The 24,175-nt window shown below is 40.6% G+C and overlaps 1 protein-coding gene across 1 annotated transcript; it reads left to right on the plus strand.

The window, feature by feature from the left end:
- The first annotated feature begins 2,993 nt into the window (after nt 1–2,993).
- LOC134287789 (uncharacterized) lies at nt 2,994–8,647 on the plus strand. The gene is made up of 2 exons (XM_062850689.1): nt 2,994–4,096; nt 4,152–8,647. The coding sequence occupies exons 1-2, from the start codon at nt 3,017–3,019 to the stop codon at nt 4,164–4,166; spliced, it is 1,095 nt and encodes a 364-aa protein (XP_062706673.1). The 5' UTR covers nt 2,994–3,016; the 3' UTR covers nt 4,167–8,647.
- Nucleotides 8,648–24,175: the final 15,528 nt, after the last annotated feature.

Below are 24,175 nucleotides of genomic sequence, written 5' to 3' on the forward strand. Positions count from 1 at the left end.
CTGGCCCAAATACAAAAATGTCGAAAAATTCCACGGGGCACCCTCTAGAATCGTGCCTTTGGATGAGAAGAACAATCTGTGAAAGATTCAGCTCAATCGGTTAAAAACTGAGCTGGCGCAAATGAGTTGAAGGTTTGTATGGGATTTTCAGTCGAAATATATGGAAAATTGAATGACCTCCAGTCTCTCATTCAGCACGCCGGTTTGGCGAGTTCGATTTGGCTCAGAATTGAACGAATGGTAGTTGAGACCCTAAGGAACAACTTTGTAGAAGACCATACCATGATAAAACTTAATTTAGTTACGGTTTCAGCTAACGAAAGCAGAATTAGGACATCTCCTCCCGTTTACTCTCGGTTGTTATATACAACACGTGTTTGTCGTCCGAAGCTTGCGCGCTACAACATAGGCAGCTATGTAATTCTTCATTGTCTCGATACCCATCCACGTGCGTGAGCAATGGAAATAATGAAGAACAACATAGCCGCCTATGATGTAGTGAGCAGGTTTCGAACGGCAAACACGTGCTGCATGTAACAACCGAGAGTAAACGGGGGAAGATGTCCTCACTCTGCTTTCGTTAGCTGAAACCGTAACTAAATTAAGTTTTATCATGGTATGGTCTTCTACAAAGTTGTTCCTTAGGGTCTCAACTACCATTCGTTCAATTCTGAGCCAAATCGAACTCGCCAAACCGGCGTGCTGAATTAGAGACTGCACAGAAAAAAATATGTAATTAAAATTCAGCGAGAAATCATGCACATAAAGGGAATGCTAGAGTTAGTGCACTTTTACATGAGATATAATGTAAAATTATATTACCATCGTGTAAATTTCCGTCAACCATCGCGTAAACCATTATGGACTCCAACCGGTTACGTGACTATAAGCGGAATTTTACACGGTTGTAACGTAATTTTACATGATCTCATGTAAACATGCACTAACTCTAGCATTCCCTTTATGTGCATGATTTCTCGCTGAATTTTACATGAATATTTTTTTTCTGTGTGGAGGTCATTCAATTTCCCATATATTTCGACTGAAAATCCCATACAAACCTTCAACTCATTTGCGCCAGCTCAGTTTTTAACCGATTGAGCTGAATCTTTCACAGATTGTTCTTCTCATTCAAAAGCACGATTCAAGAGGGTGCCCCGTGAATGGATCATTGAAGCCGACTTTTCCGCTACTCACCGCATCAAAACAAAAGCGCCACCGTATATGGACGGTAACACAGTGACAGCAGTCGAGTTACGTCAAACACACAAGGCTATGGTGGCGCTATCTGTTCATTTCATAGCGGCCGTTTTAGTTATTTTAGTGATCCATTTTGAAAACTTTTTTTTCGTCTCATACAAATGTGGGCCGGTCTAGTGTCCACTTGCATGCTCTTGAATGCATCTCAGTTGAAGCATGCGGTGCGTAAGCAAATTGAATTCTTCTCGTTTGACAGATGACTTGAATTCAACTCGCAAGAATCGCAGGTTTAGACGGGGCAAGTGGAATAATTTCGTTTGTCTTGAATGAAAAAGTTCAACTTTTGTTCAAGTCAAGTCAGTTGCTGAAGTGAGATGAATTGTTGTGTCCCCAGAGGTCAGTGTGGACCAAGTCGAGGGGCGTTTCGATTTGCGTTCGACCACTGGGGCAAAGGGCTTTCGAGAAAGTTTCCCCTTAAGACAACATTCACATGTCATTCGGACACCACAATCAGAAAGCTTAAATCCACTTACCAAGTCGTCGGCACAGGCACAGGCTCATTGGAATTGACACTTCCGCGAGCACACTCACACAAACTCAAAAAACTATTACGAGAGAGAGGATGGCTGCGTGCTCCCTTTTTTTTTTATTCTCTCTTGGAGCTTTTTAGTGCTTACCAAATGGAGTATTAAAATTTAAGGCCCAATTGAGAATGGCAAATGTTGCAGAACTAAAAAAGCACTTTTTTCAAAAATGATTCACAAATCGAAGAAAATAAGAATGTCCGATTGATTATTTCTTCAATTATGACAATCGGACACGCTAGTTTTGTTCGCATTTTCGTAATACTGGAGAAAAGTGCTTTTTCAGTTTTGAATAATATGCGATTCTCATTTGAGCCTTAATCTCGATATTTTAAAATCGGGATTGAATCTCTTGTTAACTGTTTTGTTGCTTTGACCATAAATACATTGTACAATTTTCATTTTGATAGCCTAAGGGAACTAAATGACCTGATGACCGTTCGTGGAGTGGCCAGACTTTTTTCATGAGATGGCAACTTTTTGTTGGCTTCCGAAGGAATTCGTCGATTTTAACTCACAACAAATAATCCCATCCGGAATGATTCTGCAGCCATAGGTAATCCTTGCGCTGATGGTAGGTACACTTTTATCATCATAGAGATGTTAGCATTTTTCTGTCCGTGATCTATGTTTCACTCTACCACATAAGGCGTCTTCCACAAATTACGTAATGCGCCAGGGGAGGATACGGCTGATCGTTACAATTCATAGAAAAATAGGGTTTTCAGACAAACAAATTGCTACGGAAGGAAGTAAAAGATCAACAAAAAATCGATTATGGTGTTACGTAATAAATGGACGTTGCCTGGTAGCTAAACAGTAGTCAATATTTCAGCAGGTACATCGAGAGCCGCACGAGAGTGCTTCGTAGGTAACAATTTGAAAACCCACGAGCTTCCTAATCGTGGCATATTGTCAGTTCGAGTAAATACGCTGAACAGTTTACACGCAGTCTTTCGCTGCAATCGTAAATCTCCAGAAAACCCTTTTTAGTTTTTGTTTTGTGGTAAAATTCCGGCTAAAATTGTGAGAACGTTCTGATTTTTACCGCGTGGAAAATCCAAACGCCAAACGACACGGCTGGGCAGTGTTTTGTACAAACAGTGTTTGATTGTGCTCGATACACGAAATCGAAGTGAAAAAACATTGTTGAATAACGGCGAACGTTTGTGAACGGAAAGTGGTGATTGCAGAAACTGCAAAAGCAAAACGCAGAGAACGTGAAAACATAAATGGCTAGAAAACTGGACAGGATTCTCGATCGCCGTGATCTGACAAAAGAGCGGATGCTACGGATACGCGACAATTTGAAGCAGGATGACTTCAATATTCATAGGCTCAAGCTACAACTGGATACGCTTCGTCAGTGTTACGATGAATTGCAGATAACGTACGTCGAAATATGTGACCTTGTTCCGCGAGAACATCGAGACGAACACAAACAAAATCACTTTCGCTGTGAGGACCTGCACAATCAACTGTTTGTGTTCATTCAAACGGAAATCGCACAGTGGAATGCGGCGGAAAAAGAAAAACATCAAGTATGCATGAATACGTTGGCTAGAGATTTCGTACCACAGCAACCAGTGAACAGCTCGGAGCCACAGCTAACATTCGATGGCAACCCTGAACATTGGTATTATTTCAAGTGTCAGTTCAAAACCTCAATGAACAGGTTCGCACACGTATCTCCGATCATCAAATTATACCACTTGAATAGTTCGCTGGTTGGAAGTGCTGCCGGTATAATTGATAAAGACATAATCAACAACAACGACTATGCAGCAGCGTGGAAGATGCTTGAGGAAACCTACGGAAACGAGCGACTTATCATCAATACCCATGTAGACGCTCTACTCTCGTTGCCCAAGATGACGAGCGAGAACGGCACCGAATTACGTGTCTTGATCGATACTTGTATCAAACACGTCGACGTACTGCGGAACCGATCATTCCCCGTTGTAGGACTGTCCGAGATGATTCTGGTCAATGTGGTGGCAAAACGTTTGGACAAGAAAACCAGGCAACTATGGGAGTCGCATATACCGGCTGATGTGTTGCCTTCGTACGCCGATATGATCGACTTCCTTCAAGACCGATGTAACATACTGCAGAAGACAAATAGTTACCCCGAACAATGTCCATCGGCTCAAACGGAGCAAAGCGGAAAGCCGAATGAACAATCAACACTGGCCCAACCGGATCCAAATAATCAATTGGAAGAAATTCCAGAATCGGAAACGGTAGCTAACTCGGAGGTAGGAAAACATCTGGATGCAGAAGACCAGTCTATTAGTGCAGAGAACTCTCGGGTAATTGATTGCATCCAGAAAATAACCGATCAGAATTCAGAAATCCTCGCTGTAGTTTCAGAGGTACTGAAAACAATCACAGCAAAACAAGGAAGCCAGGGAGCAAAGCCTCAAGAACCACATACAGTTGCGAAACCATCAGAGATTGGGACTGTAGATGAATATCAGGGCGATCCAGCTGAAGGCCATTGGTTCCACAAAATAAAACAAATCCAAAAAGAGCAACAGACAAATTCTAAGAATGCAGCCATGGGAGAGACATTGAAGAGGAATGCTGTTATACCGTTGTCGCCTTCTAATCCCGAGAAGCGCTGCTTTCACTACAGGATAAAGAAATTCAAAGGTAATGAATCTGTAGTGGTAGCTATGGACGCGCAGTATTTGCGCATAAACTCATCAAAACTACTTCCGAACTATCTTTCGTACATCGGAAAATTACATCATTATGAGGATTTCGACTTGACTGGGGCAACAATTGTGGGTAAACCAATGTAACAGCTATTGAAATACGACTCTCTTGGTTAACGGCTACGCAGTTTTGAGATTCAAAAAACCCGGATTAATCCACCTAGTGGTGATAGTGCGTTTCTCGTCGAATATGTACTCATGATCTTTCCGTCGACGCAATCAATCTTGCCTTAGAGTCAGTGATCAGTCCCAAATCTCTGTACTTTAGTAACGGACGAGAAGGAGGAAGTGCTAATAACAGCGATTTGGGACTGTACCACCTACGAATTTCTGAATCATGAGAATACTTTATTTAGAAAATCAAAAATTTTATCAAGGTCATCATCGAATATCATCGTTGAATATTCAACGTATGGGCAGAGCTGAAAGTATCAGTCCTTTCGGATGGATTTGACACTCTCATTCTTGAAAATCAAACGATTTATTTAATTCTGCCCGACGTTTCGGCCATGGGATGTGGCCTTTTTCAAGGGAAAAACTATATTTTGAAAAAAAAGGGGGGTTTGGTTGGTCATAACATCACTTAAAAAGTTCTTAAACTAGTCTCACTTGGTCTATCGTTTTTGTCCTAAATTATCTGGTTTTGTGGTTGTCGGTTGGTCATGATCTGGGCTTCTTAGGGTTAAATTAAATTAGTGGTCAACATACATAAACTTTTACTATTTCAGCCTATTTTTGAGGTGATTTTGTGGGAACTTTTTTCATTAACTTTTCACAGTACTACTTGATCCACCAACGACTGTTTCAAAATGGTGAAATTGATTGAGCTTTAGTCTAGTTCTTAACCCTATGTGTTGCTATTTTCATCGTTTTGTCTACATAGATCGTCTACTTTTAACATTTCTGATGGTGTGTAGTATTCCAGCATAAGTGGTATTGAGGTTGTCTACGTCAGTTCTATAGTTTACCGTGTTAGTCTGATTTGCAATGTGACACACCTCGAATATCGGGAGAGCTTGCTCCGTGTTTGATCTAGGATGGTTGTTTTGGTTAGGTCGAATTCATGATCATGGTCAATACATAGTTTGTTTGATAAGTGCAGTCATTTCCTCAAGCCTACCTATCTCTTCGTTTGCATATGTTGTGTTTAAGAACTTTTTAAGTGATATTGTGACCAAACAAACCCCCCTTTTTTCAAAATATAGTTTTTTCCTTGAAAAAGGCCACATCCCATGGCCGAAACGTCGGACAGAATAAAATAAATCGTTTGATTTTCAAGATTGAGAGTGCCAAATTAATCCGATCAACATAATTGCAGTCGTTTGCCAAGAACAAATATCAGTCCTTTCAGTTGGTCACCTGGAGGTGGTCATCACTGGAGGCTGATTCATACGAAGACGACAATTACTAGCCAGGATTAAACTTTTTTCACAGATAACTTTGACAAAGTTTTATCTGCACACTTTATTCTATATATTTACTTTTTATTTATGTCCACTTCCAGTGGGAGACCCTTAACCGGTTCCGGAAAATTTACATGGTTCATTTTTACATTTGACCAATTCCGGCGGGACACCTGAAACCGGTTTGGAACACTACCGGTGGTCTCTAACGTAATCTGAGCTGATTTTCTTGAAAACCGTTCATCAGCTTATCCAAAAAAAAAACGCGATTTGATGAAACGCATGCATGGAGTTCGGTTCCCTTCTACATTTGACCACATCCGGAGGGACACCGAGAACCGATTCCGGGACACTACTAGTTTTCCCAGGCATGATCTGAGATATTTTTTCTTGGTAACCTTTCATCAGGATACCTAAAAAGCCATTTGATGTGTCGTGAATATATCGACACTGGTTTTTCATTTGGGCCTAACTGACATTTTCGAGTTCTCTTCCTCGATCCTCTCTTTGTGTTGTCACAGAATGTGCATTGAGTTTTCCAAAGATTTTTTGATTGAAATGCGAAGAAGACGACTACATGTTGCTATAGAAACAAAAAGAATAATGATTTTGTTTGTTTTGATCAAGTTATTAGCGAAAGAGAGAGTCGACGAAGAGAAATCGATCAAGTCGGTTAGGCCCTTATGAAAAATCATTGTCGATATTTTGGTTCTCTTTTACATTCGGCCACTTTCAGCGAGACACCTCGAGCCGATTCCGGAACACTATCAGTAGTTTCTAGTGTGGGCTTAGCTTATTTTCATGCTGATCGTACAAGTTATCGAAAAGGCCACGATTTGAGGTGTCGCATGTATGAATTAGGCCACTTCCGGCGGGACACCAGGAATCGGCTCCGGGATGCTACCGGTTCAGATATGGTCTGAGACTATTTTCCTGTTTACCATTCATCAGCCCTCAGAAAAAGCGGCGATTTGATGTATCGCAAGCATGGGTTTGTTTCACTTTTATATTTGGCTACTTCCAGCGGGACACCCGGAACCGGTTCCGGTATGCTACCGGTTTAGATATGGCCTGAGATTATTTTCCTGTCTACCGTTCATCAGGTTATACAAAAAGCTACGATTTGATGTGTCGCATGCATGGGTTTGTTTCACTTTTATATTTGGCCACTTCCGGCGGGACACCCGGAACCGGTTCCAGAGTAATACCGATTCAGATATAGTCTGCGACTATTTTCCTGCTTACTGTTCATCAGATAATCAAAAATGCCGTGGTTTGATGGGTCGCATGCATGGGTTTGTTGCAATTTCATATCTGGCCCCTTCCTGGGGTACCGGTCCGGAACACCTAAATGGCCATAATTCCGGAACGGCTGGACCGATCGAAACCATTTTCAATAGGAAACAATGGGACAATATTCCGCGTCGATTGAAACCAAAAGCGTTGAAATCGGATGATATTTACTATTCAAAAGTGAGGTGACATTTTTGTACACATACACACATACACACGCACATACATACACACACCCAGACATCATCTCAACTCGTCGAGCTAAGTCGATTGGTATATAAGACTTGGTCCTCCGGGGGTTCTATCAAGATTTCATTTTTGGAGCGAACATATAGCCTTTCGGTACACTTTGGTGTGCGAGAAAGGCAAAACGTGTTGTTTTATTAACCCGACGTTTCGACACGGGATAGTGTCTTCCTCAGGGGGGAAATAATTACTATCGTTTTATGTCAATTGTTTTGTCTAGCTGTTACTGTCCCATTTTGTGTCGTTTTTGGTACATGACTTCGGAATCACTCTTAAACTAAAAGTGATTCCGAATTTATGTAGCAAAAACCACGCCATTGACACGCCTATACCTATGGCACGGCGTGACAGTAGAGACATTAGGGGCCCAATTTCGTTTGATCAGCACATTTTGGGGCCGTTTGAACAAAAGAGATGTTGACAACAATGCCTGTCAGTGGATTGCCAAAACGACACAAAAGGGACAGTTACAGTTAGACAAAACAATTGCCAAAAAACGATAGTAATTATTTACCCCCTGAGGAAGACACTATCCCCGTGTCGAAACGTCGGGTTTATTAAACAACACGTTTTTTAAATCCCAAGACTGCGTTACCATTAACCAAGAGAACCACATTACATTAAAAATGTTTTCAATGAATGTAGCCAAAAGTACGAATAATGCAATTTCGTGCGTCATGGCGGCTACCGGAGTTAAAACAGCATCGTTCTTTGAAGGTTCTTCTAAATGACGATGGTAATCTTCGCAAACCTAGCATAACAATGATGTTGAAACTTTAACTTTACACAGTGCAGCTTTTATAAGCGCATCACCGATTTCCAATACCTCGCATGACAGAAATGTCAAATGTTTTAATAAATCATATTAACTTTGAGTTTCGTAAAATATAACAATCCTATCGGCAACCATCATGTTACTTTCATTAAATTTGGAATAAAGACGTTTAAGCATGGAAATTCTTATAGGTGCATTTTTATTTTCATTTCATTAAGTATCAGTGTGACATTCTACTGGCCACGATCTTCAGCAACCTCAGCGTCTTCCGAAAAACCCGCAACCAATGTCCGACTCGTGTATCCGCAACGGCGTAGCCAGCTTTTTCTTTTTCTCCTTCACTCGCCTGAAAAAAAAACACGAGAAAGAGCGGGATGAAACCAGGGGCGAATGCCCCCTCTCTCCCTCCTTCTCCACTTTTCACTACACCCGATGTGGATTACCCGTAGATGCGGCGATAGAAATCTAGTCGGCACTTTCATTCCTACGGCCTGCTTATGGGAGTGACGTCATGTTCACAAATTTTAAACATTACGTCACTCGCACTAGGACGCCGGAGGAATGAAAGAGCCGACTAGATTCCTATCGCCGCACCTACGGGTAATCCACATCGCTCCACACCTACTCTGATCTGATAGCACGGGGGTGAATCTTCGTCACGAAAATTGCTGCTAGTTAGAACACTAGCGAACCCGGTGGTGGAAGTTGAGCTTTTTTGTACAGCGAGCACGGACTTATCCACCGATGAACCGAATTCATCGCGGTCCGAGAATTATGACACTAGAGCGGGGCCGTTTCCAATCAGAATTGAACGATTTCCAATCAGAATTTAACGATTCTGATTGGGAATGGCCCCACTCTAGTGTCAAATTGCTCGGACCGCGATGAATTCGGTTCATCGGTGGATAAGTCCATGGACTTATATATCGTGAAAACTAAATACAATAAATTAAACAAATGTTCAGCTGGGTAGAAGTTGTTAAGAGTCGACCAAGCCCGCTGTGGTGTCAAAATTTGCTGCCCGAGTGAACTTTCCGCGGGCGGTGCACTCGTCTGTAGAGGAGTACATCGATGAACTGAATTCATCGCGGTCTGAGAATTTCGGCACTAGAGCGGGGCCATTCCCAATCAGAATTGTTCAATTCTGATTGGAAATCGTTTACTTCTCATTGGAAGCGGCCCCGCTCTAGTGTCAAAATTCTCGGACCGTGATGAATTTAGTTCACCGGTGCACTCGTCTATGCTAATGCCCATGTACGGTGGCGCCTTTGTTTACATTCGGCAAACGCTGGAAAAGTTTGCTTCATTGATCCATAGAAGAGTGCACCGATGAACTGAATTCATCGCGGTCCGAGAATTTTGACACTAGAGCGGGGCCGCTTCTAATCAGAATTGTTCAATTCTGATTGGAAATCGTTCACTTCTGATTGTAAATCGTTCACTTCTGATTGGAAGCGGCCCCGCTCTAGTGTCAAAATTCTCGGACCGCGGTGAATTCAGTTCATCGGTGCACTCGTCAATTGAATGCGAATTGAACGTACAAACACACCCTTAAATGAAACAACACAGCACACGAGTAACTTTCACGCAGCGACCGAAAAGACAAAAGAATTTTCACGCAGATTTGTGTAACACCGGATCAACACATTTTACACAAATCTGCGTGAAAATTCTTTTGTCTTTTCGGTCGCTGCGTGAAAGTTACTCGTTGCGCTGTGTACATCGAGTTCTGCGTGCACAACAATTTATCTCACTTGAGCAACTCACTTGACTTGAACGAAAGATGAACTATTTCGTTCAAGTCATACGAAATCATCCCACTTGCCCCGTCTAATCCCGCGGTTCATGTGAGTTGAATTCAAGTCATCTGTCAAACGAGATGAATTCAATTCAATTTGCTTACGCACCGCACGAGTCGGACACACTGAGAAACCAAAGTACTCTTAAAAGAGTACTTTTTCACCCATTTCGAGAGTAACTAGGTGAACTCATAAAAAGAGTAATCGGCCTTTACTCTTTAAAGGGTACATCGCCTGTACGTCTAATGGACGTGTAAAATTTACCCATTTTCGCAAATCATTTTCTACGGGAAAAAGGGTAAATTTCACTCTCTTTTATTTTTTTCTGTAGGCTTTTGGAATTAGGATTAATTTATAAATTTAATAAAATGCAAGAAAACACTTTAACATACAACTACTTTATTCAGTTTGATTATAATCATCATGTGAAACATACAATAGTTTTCTAAATTGATTCCTCTTCTCGAACCTCGTCTCGCACTTAGCTCTATTTGTCATGATGAAAAATATGCCGAGCTTCTCCCTCGATGCCAAAAGTTCGCCACAATCGGGAAACAGGCTGGAAATAATAGGATTGAATTTGTTTACTTCTTTTTAGTTATTTTTAACATAAATTGTTAACACTTACCGTTAGATACCTGGCAGAAGGCGAACAAGCTTTGATTTGCTGCGAACTACTAAGAGTGTTTTCACCCAATGAAGAGTACATACTCTGAACATAGAAGAGGGCAAAAAACACCCATTATGGAAAATTTCAAAATACTCTTTATTTTGACAGCTTCATATATCTCAAAAAGAGGGTATTTTTACCACATTAAAGGGTACTGCTGAGTTCGCAGTGCAATGTAAACACTTGCTTCAAATGTTTCTTTGCTTTTCTGAACACGTTTTACTTATACACCTCAACCTTATTTTACGTCCGCTTAGCGAAATTAAATTCTACAGAGAGCGCAGTAGGCGTAGCCGCGTGCAGACGTGTTTTGTTTGGCTTGTCGCGTTTCTTTCGTGTTCGCCAATTGTTTTTTTGTGATTCTGCTGACGGTTTGGCCGGTGCTACGCCATCCGGATAGCTTCCGCGTGTGAAAGAGTGCTTTTTCTGTGAGAATTTCAATAGTGGATTTATTGATTTCGAAAACAATCATCATTTTCAAATGACTCGTGCGATACCGTGGGGTTTCAAAGATTATGTGTGTTTATATGCCGCTGCTAATGTAGTTCGGGTTCGGAAACGATGCTGAAATTCGTTTCGAGAGTGTAGGAATGTGCCTGCCGTCTATTTCGCGTTTTTACGTAGAACGGTCAATGACGCTACACCTTCCAGTAGTTTTTCATTGTTAAGTCCCTATGACTGCAGTTTTGTTCCGTATTTTTTACGCATGTGGCTATTAAACTACCACCATGCCATCAGTGATTCGCGAGGGATTACAGAATCATCCCGTGTGGCTCAACATTCATAATTTCGTGGGAGTGAAAGTGACGTGTGTTCAAATGATGACTGACTGCAGGCGCAACGGTGGCGAGACGAACAGGAAGCCTGACTGCACAATGAAGACGTTGCCTTGGTGATGGCAGCGCTCCCTTGGATTGGATGGATTCCGGTGAGAATGTTCTGATTACTTTTATTACAACAAAATGCGCTAAATACGCGCCAGTTTCAAAGATTCTCTTTGAATCAGGAAGTGTGTTTGCATTATCATTATCCAAATGATAACGGTAATGTACACATGCGGGGCTTATTGTAAGTGAAAGAGACTTCTGAATGGACGTGTCTCTCCAGCCATTCTGAAAAAAAAAAATATTGCAGAAAACTTTCTTCCATAATACCACTGCCGGACAGTGGGGGTTAGTGGGATCACACAAACACACTTAGCGAAATGAAATACTACTGCCAAAGTAATAATCAAAGAAGACATTTTTATATTTTTGCACACTTCTCCTAACGCGGAGATTGTTCTTTAACACGGAGATGTTAAAAAAAAATGTTGAGTTTGCGCAGAATTTTGTGTTGCTTAGTCAAGCATGGACGTAAAAAAGGACGAGATCCTTCAGATGGCATAGCTTGTCATACCATGAAAACGAATGCAGTAAACAGTAACTAAGACATTCGTTTGCTTGACGTTTGTTGCTACCTGTGTTGTTGAGAAATTGTAAACACAAATGTTTGCATTGAGAAGGCCCGTAATGATGATTCTTGATCAAATATTCCAGTGAAAATTGCTTTAACCTATCAAAAAATATTGTTTTTCCTATCGAAACAATAAATTCCATTGTATTTGGAATATTTTGTTTGTGTGATTTTTTTCTTTTCCATTTTACTACATTTTTGACCACATTGTGCAACTTCAAATTTTAATCATCTTGTTTGCAGAGCCGTATTTTCTAACTTTTACAAAAACCATAACAAAGTTGGCGTCTTTTGCTTCGTTTGAATGTTTACTATAAGAGCTTGAAGAAACTTGTTTGTTTGAATATTGTGCTTAAATTGAAATAAAATGGGTTTCTGATTCCTATGCAGAAGGTCCTGGGTTCAATTTCTGGCCCGTCTGCCCTTCCTTCCAACTTTCCTAGCACAGTGTCAATCTGCCTACGAGTTATGCAATCAAGCGAACTGTGCCGCATTATCTTCAGAGTAATAAATAGACTAGTCTATCACCTTACGCCTGGCATCCGCGCACCAATGTGTGAACCCATTGCCAACCATATCGCACCAACGCTCCGACATCCGCATGATTTTGTGCAGGCGCAGAGGTATATTCGGTCTGCTGTGTATACGTAGTGCATTGAAAACATCACTTCCTTCCCCATCCCCACACATTGACCTGCAACCTGACGTCGAAGGCACCATTGTCGCCTAAAAATAGAAGATCATCAACACTCACACACTGAAGATGCCTACTTAGTCCCCGGCAGATATCTCATTGTTTCCTTGTGTGAGTGTAGCTGGGTTGGCGATGCTGGAGTAGCATCCACGGGCGGTCAGTCATGCTCAAGCTAAAGATATTGTGCTCAAATTGAAATGGCAGTTAATCGTTAGTGTATTTGTATTTGTATTTGAAACAGCCTATAACCCTTCAGCAGTCACGCTGTATCATTTTGTACGTTGAAAAAAGCTCGCCTGTTCTACACAAATCAGCGTGGTGCTGGTTTGAGCTCTTGAAGAATTTTTTGGAGGTAATTCCGAAGAACTCTCAAATAATGGAATTCTTGGAAAAATTCTTGAAATCACCTGGAGGAACTCCGTGCTTGAGTGATTCCCGGAAGAGAATTTCTAGAGAAATCCCTACACAAATTTCAGAAGAAGATCCCTGGTGAAATACTGTGAGGAATCCTCGGATAAGTCTTAAAACAATCGTCGGAGAAAACCCTTGAGGCATTTTAGGGGAATTTTCGAAGGAATCCCTTGACATTTTTTTAGAAGTCCCTGAAAGACTTTCTAATGGAACACCCTGAAGAAATCCAAGGATAACTTCTTAGGGAAAAATAAATGTCAAGATATATTCCTGAAAGAATCGAAGGACGAATTTATGAAGGATTTCTTTCGCATGAGCTGCAGGGGGTATTTCTTGAAGGAATTCCTGGAGAAATATATGGATAAATAATTGGATGAAATCCTGGAGCGATCCGTGCAAGAAGTCCTGGAGAAATCTCTAACAAAATTCTCTGAGGAATCCTTCACACAATTCCTGGAAGAATCTCCAGTGGAATTCCTGAAGCAATGCTTGGAGGAATTACCGCAGGAAAGCTTATGGAGGAATATGCTTGGTGGAATCCCTGAAACAATTCCTGGAAGTATATCCAGAGGAATTCCTGGAGGAATATCTGGAAGATTTCTTAGAGGAATCCCTAAAGGGATTGCAAGAGGAATCCATGTAGAAATTCTTAGGGAAATCCATGGAGGAGAAATTCTTGAATGAATTTCTGGAGGAATCTCGAAACAAGTTCCTGAATGAGACCCAGGGAGAACTCCTTGAAGAATCCAAAAAGAAACTTCTAGAGGCATCACGGATGAAGCTCCGACAGGAATCTAGGAAGAAATTCTTGGAGGAATCTCGATAAAATTCCTGAAGGGTATCAGAAGGAGCCCATGGTGAAATCTCAGAAGAATACTCTGTAGGAAACCCTGAAGGAACTTTTGAATAAGCCCTGGAAGGAATTTGCTGGAAGAAAGTTAGAGGGAACTTATGGATGAATCTGGAGGAATCTGTAGAAGGTGGAATATTAGAAAGAACTCCTGGAGGAACATCAGAACAAACACCGGGAGGGACCCATTAGTACTCCTGGAGAAATAACAGAAGGAAAAGGAATACCTAGCTGGAAAATAGCAGAGAGTTGTTATAAGAGAAACGCGGAGAGGATTTTGGTTGTGTTTATTTACATCACTCCCAATAACAATAAGTTTTTTAGGTAAACAAAAATATGTTTTAGCGTGAGTGTTAGTCTGAGCTGTCCGAAAGTCGCCAAGCAAATAAGTGACGTCACAGCTTTCACCAACACACTGTCATGTTGAGTTTTGTTTATCATGTTATTCTCTGTTTTTCTATTTCCTTGAATTTGCTCGATGAACCATTTTACGAGTCGTTTCGGATCAGCTGATCGCTCATTTCATGAATGAAAATTTGACAGGAGGTTGCGCCCAAGCCCGTGAGTATTAATATCAATATCAACACTGTTGTCGTTTCGTAAAATATACTATTGGAACCGCGTTTGACGGTTCAATTGGAGCTTTTGGTTTCAGTCTTCGTACTTCTCTTTATAAACAACTTCTCTGGAAGATAGAACAGCTGAATATAAAACAATAATGGATTGTTTACCTTTTGCACTTGTTTTTAACAGTTGGTGTACTGCGCCTTAGTAAACTCGATTAACGAAACTACCTTGCTGTTCTATTTTCGTCATAAAATTACCCTAAAGGCAATTCAGGATTGATTGTGACAGTATTTTCTATTTTTTCATGAGCATACAGATGATCAACATTGGATTCTATTGTTATCATTCAGTTTCACACCGAACCCCGTTCAGGGATTGTGAGTAGTCAGTACCGAAACAAATGAAATCATTTTTAGAAGATGTGTTGTGTATGCATAGAGAATCGGTCGAGTTAGCCCAGAAAACTAGAGCGTTTCATACTTGAGTAGGCCATGGTTTGTGAAACGAAGAAATGATTCGTCTGTTTGTTGAATTGTTTTGATGATATTTAACGTGGTATGAGAAGACGATGTGACTAAAGTGACTAAAATAAGTCGAAAAAAAAACAAAATCCGAAAGAGTGATGGGATATCCGCTTAAAAGCATGTTATTTCACTACATGGCCCAGCCTCGGGCCCAGCTGATCCCAAAAGGACGTTTCAGGAAGTGAGAAGCAAGTGTCTAAAACAGAGTGTTTCCCTGCTGACTGCCATTTTTCGCATAGTTGTCCCATGATGAAAAACTTGAAACTGAGCAAAACGCGATTAAAGTTTCAAAACGTTTTTAAATAACAAATCTGTCACCTTCTTTCATTCATAAGGCTCAATTGTCTGGAAGCAAAACGGAGCCAAAATACAACATAAGAGTGGCTTCAAACTTTAACACATTCTTTATGATCGGATAAGTAAACCAGGTGTAAGATACCGACCGGACGATTGAAACACGAGGTATTCGTTTTCGTGGCATGAATTCAACCGATCTTTTTTTTTATGTGTATTTTAACTTAACGCTTATTCTACACTTTTCAACTGATCTGATTTATTCGTCAACCTCTGCATCAGTGTATTAGTGAGTGTACTATTGAGTTAGTCAGTAAGTGATTTATTCAGTGAGTTTGTAAGCGTTTGTAAATGAGTGAGTTAATGAGTGAGAGAGTTCGTAAAATCAACCATGCTGATGGCGGCCCGTCGAAGCTGGCGTCAGTTGCCAGATGGTCGTCGTTTATAGTAAATATTGAGCGGGTACCGAACGCGGGTGGTCTATTGCTTGCTTTCCGCGTGAATGGCGCTGCAGTTCGCATGTCATGCAGCTTTTGGTGGAGTCTCAGCGATAATCGCGGTCTTTCATAACAAAGGTGCCAACTAACATTACTTCCCTCTCCCAAGCTGACTGCAAGGACATGGCCGGCGCCGTTATTGTACCGCTAAAGAAAGCCTCTGAAGTGTGCACGGTGAGAATGTTGACCACTCACAGTCAATTATTTAGTTGATTCAACGTGCAACTGTCATTGATTCGGGTCAATCACGGAATACCAACCATAGATATGTGCGTGCAGTTAGTCTAAGCTAAGCTAAGTGTGTTAATGAGTGAGAGAATGAATGAGTAAAATTATCCACGAGGGAGTCAATGAATGAGCGAGTAAGTGAGCAAGTTGGTAAAAGATTAAGTTAAAGACTTCAGGAGTAACTAAGTTGGTAAACGAGTGAGTTGATGACATAGTGAGTTGTTGAATTAAAAGGCAAGTGAGTGATTTAGTGAGCTAGTAAATGAAGTAGTGAGTTAGTGAATTATTGAATAAGTGAGCTTGTTAGTGAGGCGAAGTGTGAGCAAGTGAGTGAATTAATAAGCACGTGAGTAAGTGAATGAGTTTGTTAACGAGTGAGTTAATGAGTGAATTAGTTAGTTGGTAAGTAAATGAGTGTTGGTGAGTAAATACATGAGTTTCTGAGTAAGTAAGAAATATAAGGCTATCTAACGATTATCACCCTTCTCTCTCAAGCAGCAGTAGAAAATAGCAATTTTTTGTTTAATATTTTCATACGGAAACGTTTCCGTATGAAAACAAACCAATCCTTCTCGGGAGCTAAAAAGAGAAGGGTAATCAAACGTCAGATAGCCTTATAGTGAGCTAGCGAGTAATGGTCTGACAAGTAAATGAGTAAGTGAGCGAGTGAGGAGTTAGTGAGTTAGTGGATAAGTGAGTCTGTTAGTGAGTGAATGTGCGGGTAAAAAATGAGTGAGTTATTGAGGAATGTAGTGAGTTAATAACTTAATGAGTGAGTAAGTTGCAAAGTGCGCGAGTTAGCAAATAAGTGAGCCTTTTAGTGAGTGATGTAATGTGTTGGTAGGTGATGTAGTGAGTTAATAATTTAACGAGAGTTTAATTTGTTAAGTGCATGTGTTAGTTAATGAGTGATGTAATGAGCTACTGGGTGATGTGGTGAGTTGAAATATTGATGACTGAGTTGATGAAGAAGTGAGCATATGGTAAAATGAGTGAGTAAGTGAGCTAGTGAATTAGTGAAATAGTGACTGAGTGAACCTGTTTGAAAATGAAGGGGTGAGTAAATGAGCGAATGAGTAGTGATGCAATGAGTTACTAATATAATGAGTGAGTGAGTTGGTAAATGAGGTAGTTATTGAGTGGGCCCATTAGTGAGTAAGTGAGTAAATATGTGAGCCAGTGAGTGAATTTGTGATTAAGCGATCAATGAGGATGGTATCTGTCATTAAAAGAAAGTTTGTGAGTACCGTAAACCGGGGTCAAATTGATCTCCGGGTTGAAATTGATCAGTCGTTTTTCGAATAGATAAATCATTTTTTGAATAATTTCCTTACAAACAGCATTACGTATCAGATTCCAACAGCACGATACTCAAAAGGAAATTATTAAAAATATGCTTTTTCTAGTGGAAAACCGTCTGATCAGTTACGACCCGAAGATCAATTTGACCCCGGTTTACGGTACAATTCATAGGTCGGAGATAGAAATGCTGTAAGCTCACTTCTTTTACATATGTATTAGAAAATTCACAGCTAGCCGCTCTCTTACGTCATGATTTATTTGCCAACTCACTCACTCTTGAACCCCCTCACTTACCAACACATCGCCAATCCACTAATTCACAAGCTAACTTTATAAAATTTATTCATCCCCTCATCTAAATAGTCATTTAGTGTCTAATTCATTTATAAATCAGCTTACTCATCAACTCACTTGCACACTCATTCAAAATTTCACTCGCCGACTCACATTTCACTCTCACTTTTACATAAACTCATTTAGTCACCGAATTTACCACTAACTTACAACTTACATATCACCAAGTCCAAAAAACTTAAATTCACTCCCTTGGTTGCTCACTCATCAATTCATTCACTCACCATTATCTCATTCACTTTTCTAGCTACTTATTCAGCAACTCTCGTTTACCAATTCACTGACACATCAATTCACTCACTCACCAATTCATTCGTCAACTCACACATTTTTCAACATACAAACTCATCCGGAAGTTTGTTTTAAAATCCTTCTACAAATTCCTCCGCGAGTACCTACAGTAGGTCCTCCGGGAATTCTTGCGGAAGTTCCTCCAAGAATTCTTTCAGGAGTTCCTCTGGGAATTCCTCCAGGAGTTCCTCCGGGAATACTTCCAGTAGGTCCTTCGAGTATTCTTCCAGAAGTTTCTCCGGGAATTCCTCTAGGACATTCTCCGGGAAATGTTCTTCCAGGAGTTCCTCCAGGAATTTTTCCAGCAGTTTTCACGGCAACTCTGAAAGCAATTCTTCGCGGATATCTTTCGGAAATTCATCTAGCAGTTCCACCGTCCATTCTTCCTGAAGTTCCTCCTAGAATTCTGGAGAAATCCCCAAAGGGAACTCCTGGAGAAATCCCCAGGGGGAATTCCTGGAGAAATCCCCAGGGGAAATTCCTGGAGAAATCCCAGAGGAAATCCTGGATGAAGTCCAAGAAGAAATCCTGGAAAAAAATCCTGGACTTTCTCAAGGAACTTCTGAATCCTCAGATTTTCCTCTTGGGATTCCCCCAGGAGTTCTTTCTCGGGATTCCTCCAGGAGTTCCCTCTGGGGATTCCTGCAGCGGTTCTGTCTAAGGATTCCTTCAGGGTTTCCCTCTCAGGATTCCTCCAAAAGTTGCCTCTGGTGATTCCTCCAGGTGTTCCCTCTGGAGAGTTTTCCAGGAGTTCCCTCTGGGGATTTCACCAACATCATCTCCCTCTGTAGATTCCTCGAAGAGATCTGTCGGTGGATTCTTACAGGACTTCTCGGAGAAATTATTCAACAAATCCCGAAGGAACTCTCGGAACAACTCCCGGAGGAATTTTCGGAAGAATTGCCGAAGGAACACGTAGAAAAATTACCGTAGGAACTGCTAGAAGAATTCCCGGAGCATATCCTTGAAGAATTCCCAGATGGCCTCCTGGAAGAGCTCCCGGAAGAACTCTTAGAAGGTATTCTCAGAATTGCAGGAGGAACTCCTGGAAGAATTTCCGGAGGAACTTTTGGAAGAATTCCAGGACGAACTTCCGGAGGAACTCCTAGAAGAATAACCGTAGGATCTGCTGGAAGAAATCCCGGAGGAACTCCTACAAGAATAACTGTAGGAACTGCAGGAAGAATTCCCGGAGGATATCCTTGAAGAATTCCCAGATGACCTCCTGGAAGAACTCATAGAAGAATAATCGTAGGAACTGCTGGACGAATTCCCAGAATTCCCGGAGGAACTTTTGGAGGAATTCCCAGACGAACTTCCGGAGGATCTCTTAGACAAATTACCGTAAGAACTGCTGGAAAAAATCACGTAGAAACTCCTACAAGAATAACCGTAGGAACTGCTGAAAGAATTCCCGGAGAATATCCTTGAAGAATTCCCAGATGACCTCCTGGAAAAGCTCCCGGAAGAACTCTTAGAAGGTATTCTCAGAAGAATTGCAGGAGGCACTCCTGAAAGAACTCTTAGAAGAACAACCGTAGGAACTGCAGGAAGAATTTCCGGAGGATATCCTTGAAGAATTCCCAGATGACCTCGTGGAAGAACTCTTAGATAAATAATCGTAGGAATTGCTGGACGAATTCCCAGAGGTAATCCTGAAAGATTTTCCCAACGAAACGCATGGAAGAATTTTCGAAGGTACTGCTGGAGGTATTCTCAGAAAAAATGCGGGAGGAACTCCTGGGAGATTTCCCGGAGGAACTTCTGGAAGAATTCCTAGACGAACTTCCGGAGGAACTCTTAGAAGAATTACCGTAAGAATTGCTGGAAAAAATCCAGTGGGAACTCCTAGATGAATAGCCGTAGGAACTGCTGCAAAAATTCCCGGTAAATATCCTTGAAGAATTCCCAGATGGCCTCCTGGAAGAACTCTTAGATGAATAATCGTAAGAATTACTGGACGAATTGTCAGAGAAAGTCCTGGAGGAACTCCCGGAAGAACTCTTAAAAGAATTCCCGAAGGATCTCTTTGAAGAATTCCCGGAAAAACTCCTGGAAGAATAGTCGCTCCATATCAAACCAGAGCTGGTCAACAAAGATGTCAACATTGTCTATAATGCAACAGTATTTGGCAACGACCGGTACGGAATCGGGTAACTAAATACAGTAGCGACCGGTGTGGAAATGAGTAACTAAACTAAAACGACAACTCCATACCCAACTAACAATTACTCATTTTACAAGCCCCTTTACGACGAATTGATTCAGCATGATGCTGAATAACAATTGGATAATTTTCAGGCACAAAGACTTTTCAAGCGCTTAATAAGATTTTTATTCGACTCGCAGTAATTCCTTTACAACATAGTTTAACAAGCCTTTTTTTCTGCTTCTTGTTAAGTTCATGTAAAAATTAGGACATGTATCTGTATGATGTTTTTTTTTCACAAGTCAAATAAGCGCTTTCGATTTATCATACTTCGACTCAGAGTACATGATGAAAAACACGTGTTTTTTACTGAACAACAGCTGAATAAATCTGTTGTTCAGTCGGTAACCATAAGGTTGTGCTAATTCACCACTGCTGAATAGGAGTCGAAGTCTGATCATTATTAAACCACGGGATGTTTATGTTTTGATTTGAGAGCTGCAATTCATCATCTCTAAGATGGCGCAGATAGGAAGCATGCGGCTGGCAATCGACGGGTCTTGAGCTCGAATCTGGATTTAAGTAAATTTATGTGTAGTTATTGTTTCACACCATTAAGTTCCAATCATAAACTCTCGTGGAAATTGGAAAAATTTTGCATTTTTTTAAATTTATAACCATTTTTGCTAAAGCTGAATAACAGCTTTACTATATAGTTGTTAAACGGTTTAACAACAAACAGTTCAGTTGGTACACAATACTATGCTTTATAACTTCTCCAAATTTGTGCAAACAAAACCCGAACAAAGGTTGTGCCGGAAAATTATCCAATTGTTATTCAGCATCATGCTGAATCAATTCGTCGTAAAGGTGCTTGTAAAATGAGTGATTGTTAGTTGGGAACTATCCGTAGAAGGGCAGTAGGAATGAATGATGAATTGGGCATTAGTGATGAAATTTGAAGTGATTGCTTCACCTGGATGCAAACGGATCTTGCAATAATCCCAAGTTGCAATTCCATTGCTGATTGGTTTTGTTTGATTTTTATTACAGCAATAATTAAAACTCACAGTTTTATTACTACTTTTATGAAAACCAATGATGAAATGTTTTATAGTATACTTGAAGATATCAATAAAGCCAGTTTTTAAGAGTGAACTAAGCTTTCCAATATGTAATCCTTCTGGCATTCATTATTCCCACAATTCGAACTCTCAACAGATGGCGATCCGTTCGATTAGTAACGACATCTGTTGGTGGAAAAGCAGAAGCTACGATACTGCTAGGTTTATTGCGGTCATCATAAAAGGAAACTTTCTTTCGTTTTATTTTCGCTAATTTTGGTCGTCGCCATAGTGAATAATTAGCTGGCGTGAATGGAAAATAGTTAATTTTGTTAAAATAAGCAATGAATTGATAGTTTGCTGTCATTTCCGTAATATGCTCACATAAATAAACTCTCACAGCTGAGTTAACTACTAAAATATTACTTTGAAATGATAGCTTCCTTTTACGAGCGGACCTGGTGTGATTGTTAAAACACTTGACGATCACGCTGAGGACCTGGGATCGAATCCCACTCCCGACAAAACTCGCAAAATGTGAGTTCTTCCTTCGGAAGGGAAGCACAGCGTGGGTCCCGAGATGAACTAGCCTAGGGCTAAAAATCGCGTTAATAGATAAAAAAAAAAAAAAATGATTGCTTCCTACTTACAAATGATGTATCCTCCTGAATTTTACGTGCCATCGAAGAAGCTTCTCTGCATCTTGAGCTGTAAAAGTTTTTGTTGAAAAAAAAAACAACAATTTCAAGTATGGATTTTTTAACTAGGTTTTAAAACAGTTTAAATGCTACTCTTATTGTGGCTTGCAAAACCTCTCCAAGAGTGGTTCACTAAGCCGGAAGATGCTCTTAAAGAGGTTATCAAAAGGTTTTGATGTATAAATCAGTTTTATTGCAAGTTTTCTAAAAATGGCCATGAAGATCTCTTATAGAGCCGCACAAAACTTAAAATGTTACTTGGGAAGTATAGTAAGTGAGATATCAGTGAGTTCAATCTCTAACTCGACTTTTCTTTGGCCGATGTCACACTTATAGAGAGTACACTGCCGTGAATCGCATATCTGTCCCATTTGCATAGGAAATCCAGCAAAGATGGGACTGATATGCGATTCACGGCAGTACAGTATATGAAAAAATGATTAGACCGACAAATGCATCGAGTTAGAGAAAATATCGAGTTGTATAGCATCGCGTTGTGGAGAATCGACTTTATTTTTGTTTCCAAAGTTGAAACCCCTATATAACCTAACCCCACATTTAATCACCAATCAAAAAGCAATATTCTTTTGTCCATAATCGAATCAATTTCCACAAATCCCCTGAAATGATTCTACCGTCGATACTAAAACTGAAATCAAGTAGCTCATAGGCCATCATGCTCGTAAAACTCTCGTTCCATTCAAATTCGTGCGTATTTATTCGCACTGACATATACCTATTCCATCGGATTTTCAAATAGATGATTGCACCATTAGAGAGCCCCATTATCGAGTGCCGTTCGGTTGTCGTTGCTGTTGTTATTCCCCAGTCAGTGTCCGTGTCCGCGTGGGGCTTGTTGTAGCCCCATTATTCAAATGAAGAAATAAGTCATAAATTTAATAGCCCAAAGTGGTAATAATCTCGTCAAAACTTTTATGCCACATATGGACGAAAAGCCCCTTCGCATCGTGATGATGATCCTAGCAAGCGCCTGCCCCTGAAGGCACCGATGATGACGCGATTTGACGTTTTGCACGATTTAGCACCGCCTACTACTACAATGGGAGGTTGCGTCCAAGGGGTCATATTGGCGATAATTTTCGCGCTAATGTCTTCATTTCTAAGTTGGCGCTGATGGCAATGGCGATACCTGGGGGGACCACGTAACGGTCAGTCCGTCAAACGGCAAAGTGGGTCAGATCCGGTCGGGGAGAAATCCCCTCCCGGGAGAAGATCGTCTTCCGATATCGATCACTGATTAGCAGCTTTTAATTGATAGACGACTGTCTTTGTGTCCCACTTTGGGCGTTGCTATCGCTTTGGGCCTAAGTGAGTTCCATCGGAAATCTGCCGTGTGGTTCAATCCAGTGTGCGCGCGCGATCATTCGACTGTATTTTATTTCGGCGAATGTGATTTACGGGTCAAACGAGAGACGGACAGCGATGGAAAGCAGCCTTTTATGTAAAGCATCTGTCAGCCCCATCAAAACCGAAGCGAGGCCAAATAGGCTGAAAGGTTGCGGTTTAGGATTTAGTTTTTATACTGTTTTTTTTTGTCTTATTTCCTAATTTTATTGGCCTTTTATCGAGAAGAAACGCTAAACGTTGCGTTGAGCAGTCGATCGTTTGAGCGGCGTACATTTTTACGACTTTGTGGAGTTGGGTGTTATATGCCAACAGACATCATTAGGATAGACTATAGTGATAGATTCGCGGTGGTAGGTAATCCCTAGAAAAGTCAGAGTGATGCGGAGTATAGTTTTACCAACATGGGAGCAACTTGACAGCTGTCGAATAAAGTCAGCGTACCCAAAAAGAAAACGTCAGTATGTCAGACTTAGAGCGGCGAGTAGTCTTCCTCAGAGCGTTATTGATTAATCATAAATTTAATCATGATTAATGATTAATGAATAAGATTAATCAAAAATCATTAATCATAATCACAAAAATTTATCATTTAATCATTAATCATTAATCTTAATCACACTGATTTCGCAATTTAATCATTAATCAGTAATCATAATCATAAGAAAAAAAAGTTAATCAATCATTAATCATTCATCACCAAAACATAATTCATCATATAATAGTTATTTATGTAACGAGT

This window comes from Aedes albopictus, chromosome 1 (genome assembly GCF_035046485.1).
Source record: "Aedes albopictus strain Foshan chromosome 1, AalbF5, whole genome shotgun sequence".
NCBI lineage: Eukaryota > Metazoa > Arthropoda > Insecta > Diptera > Culicidae > Aedes > Aedes albopictus.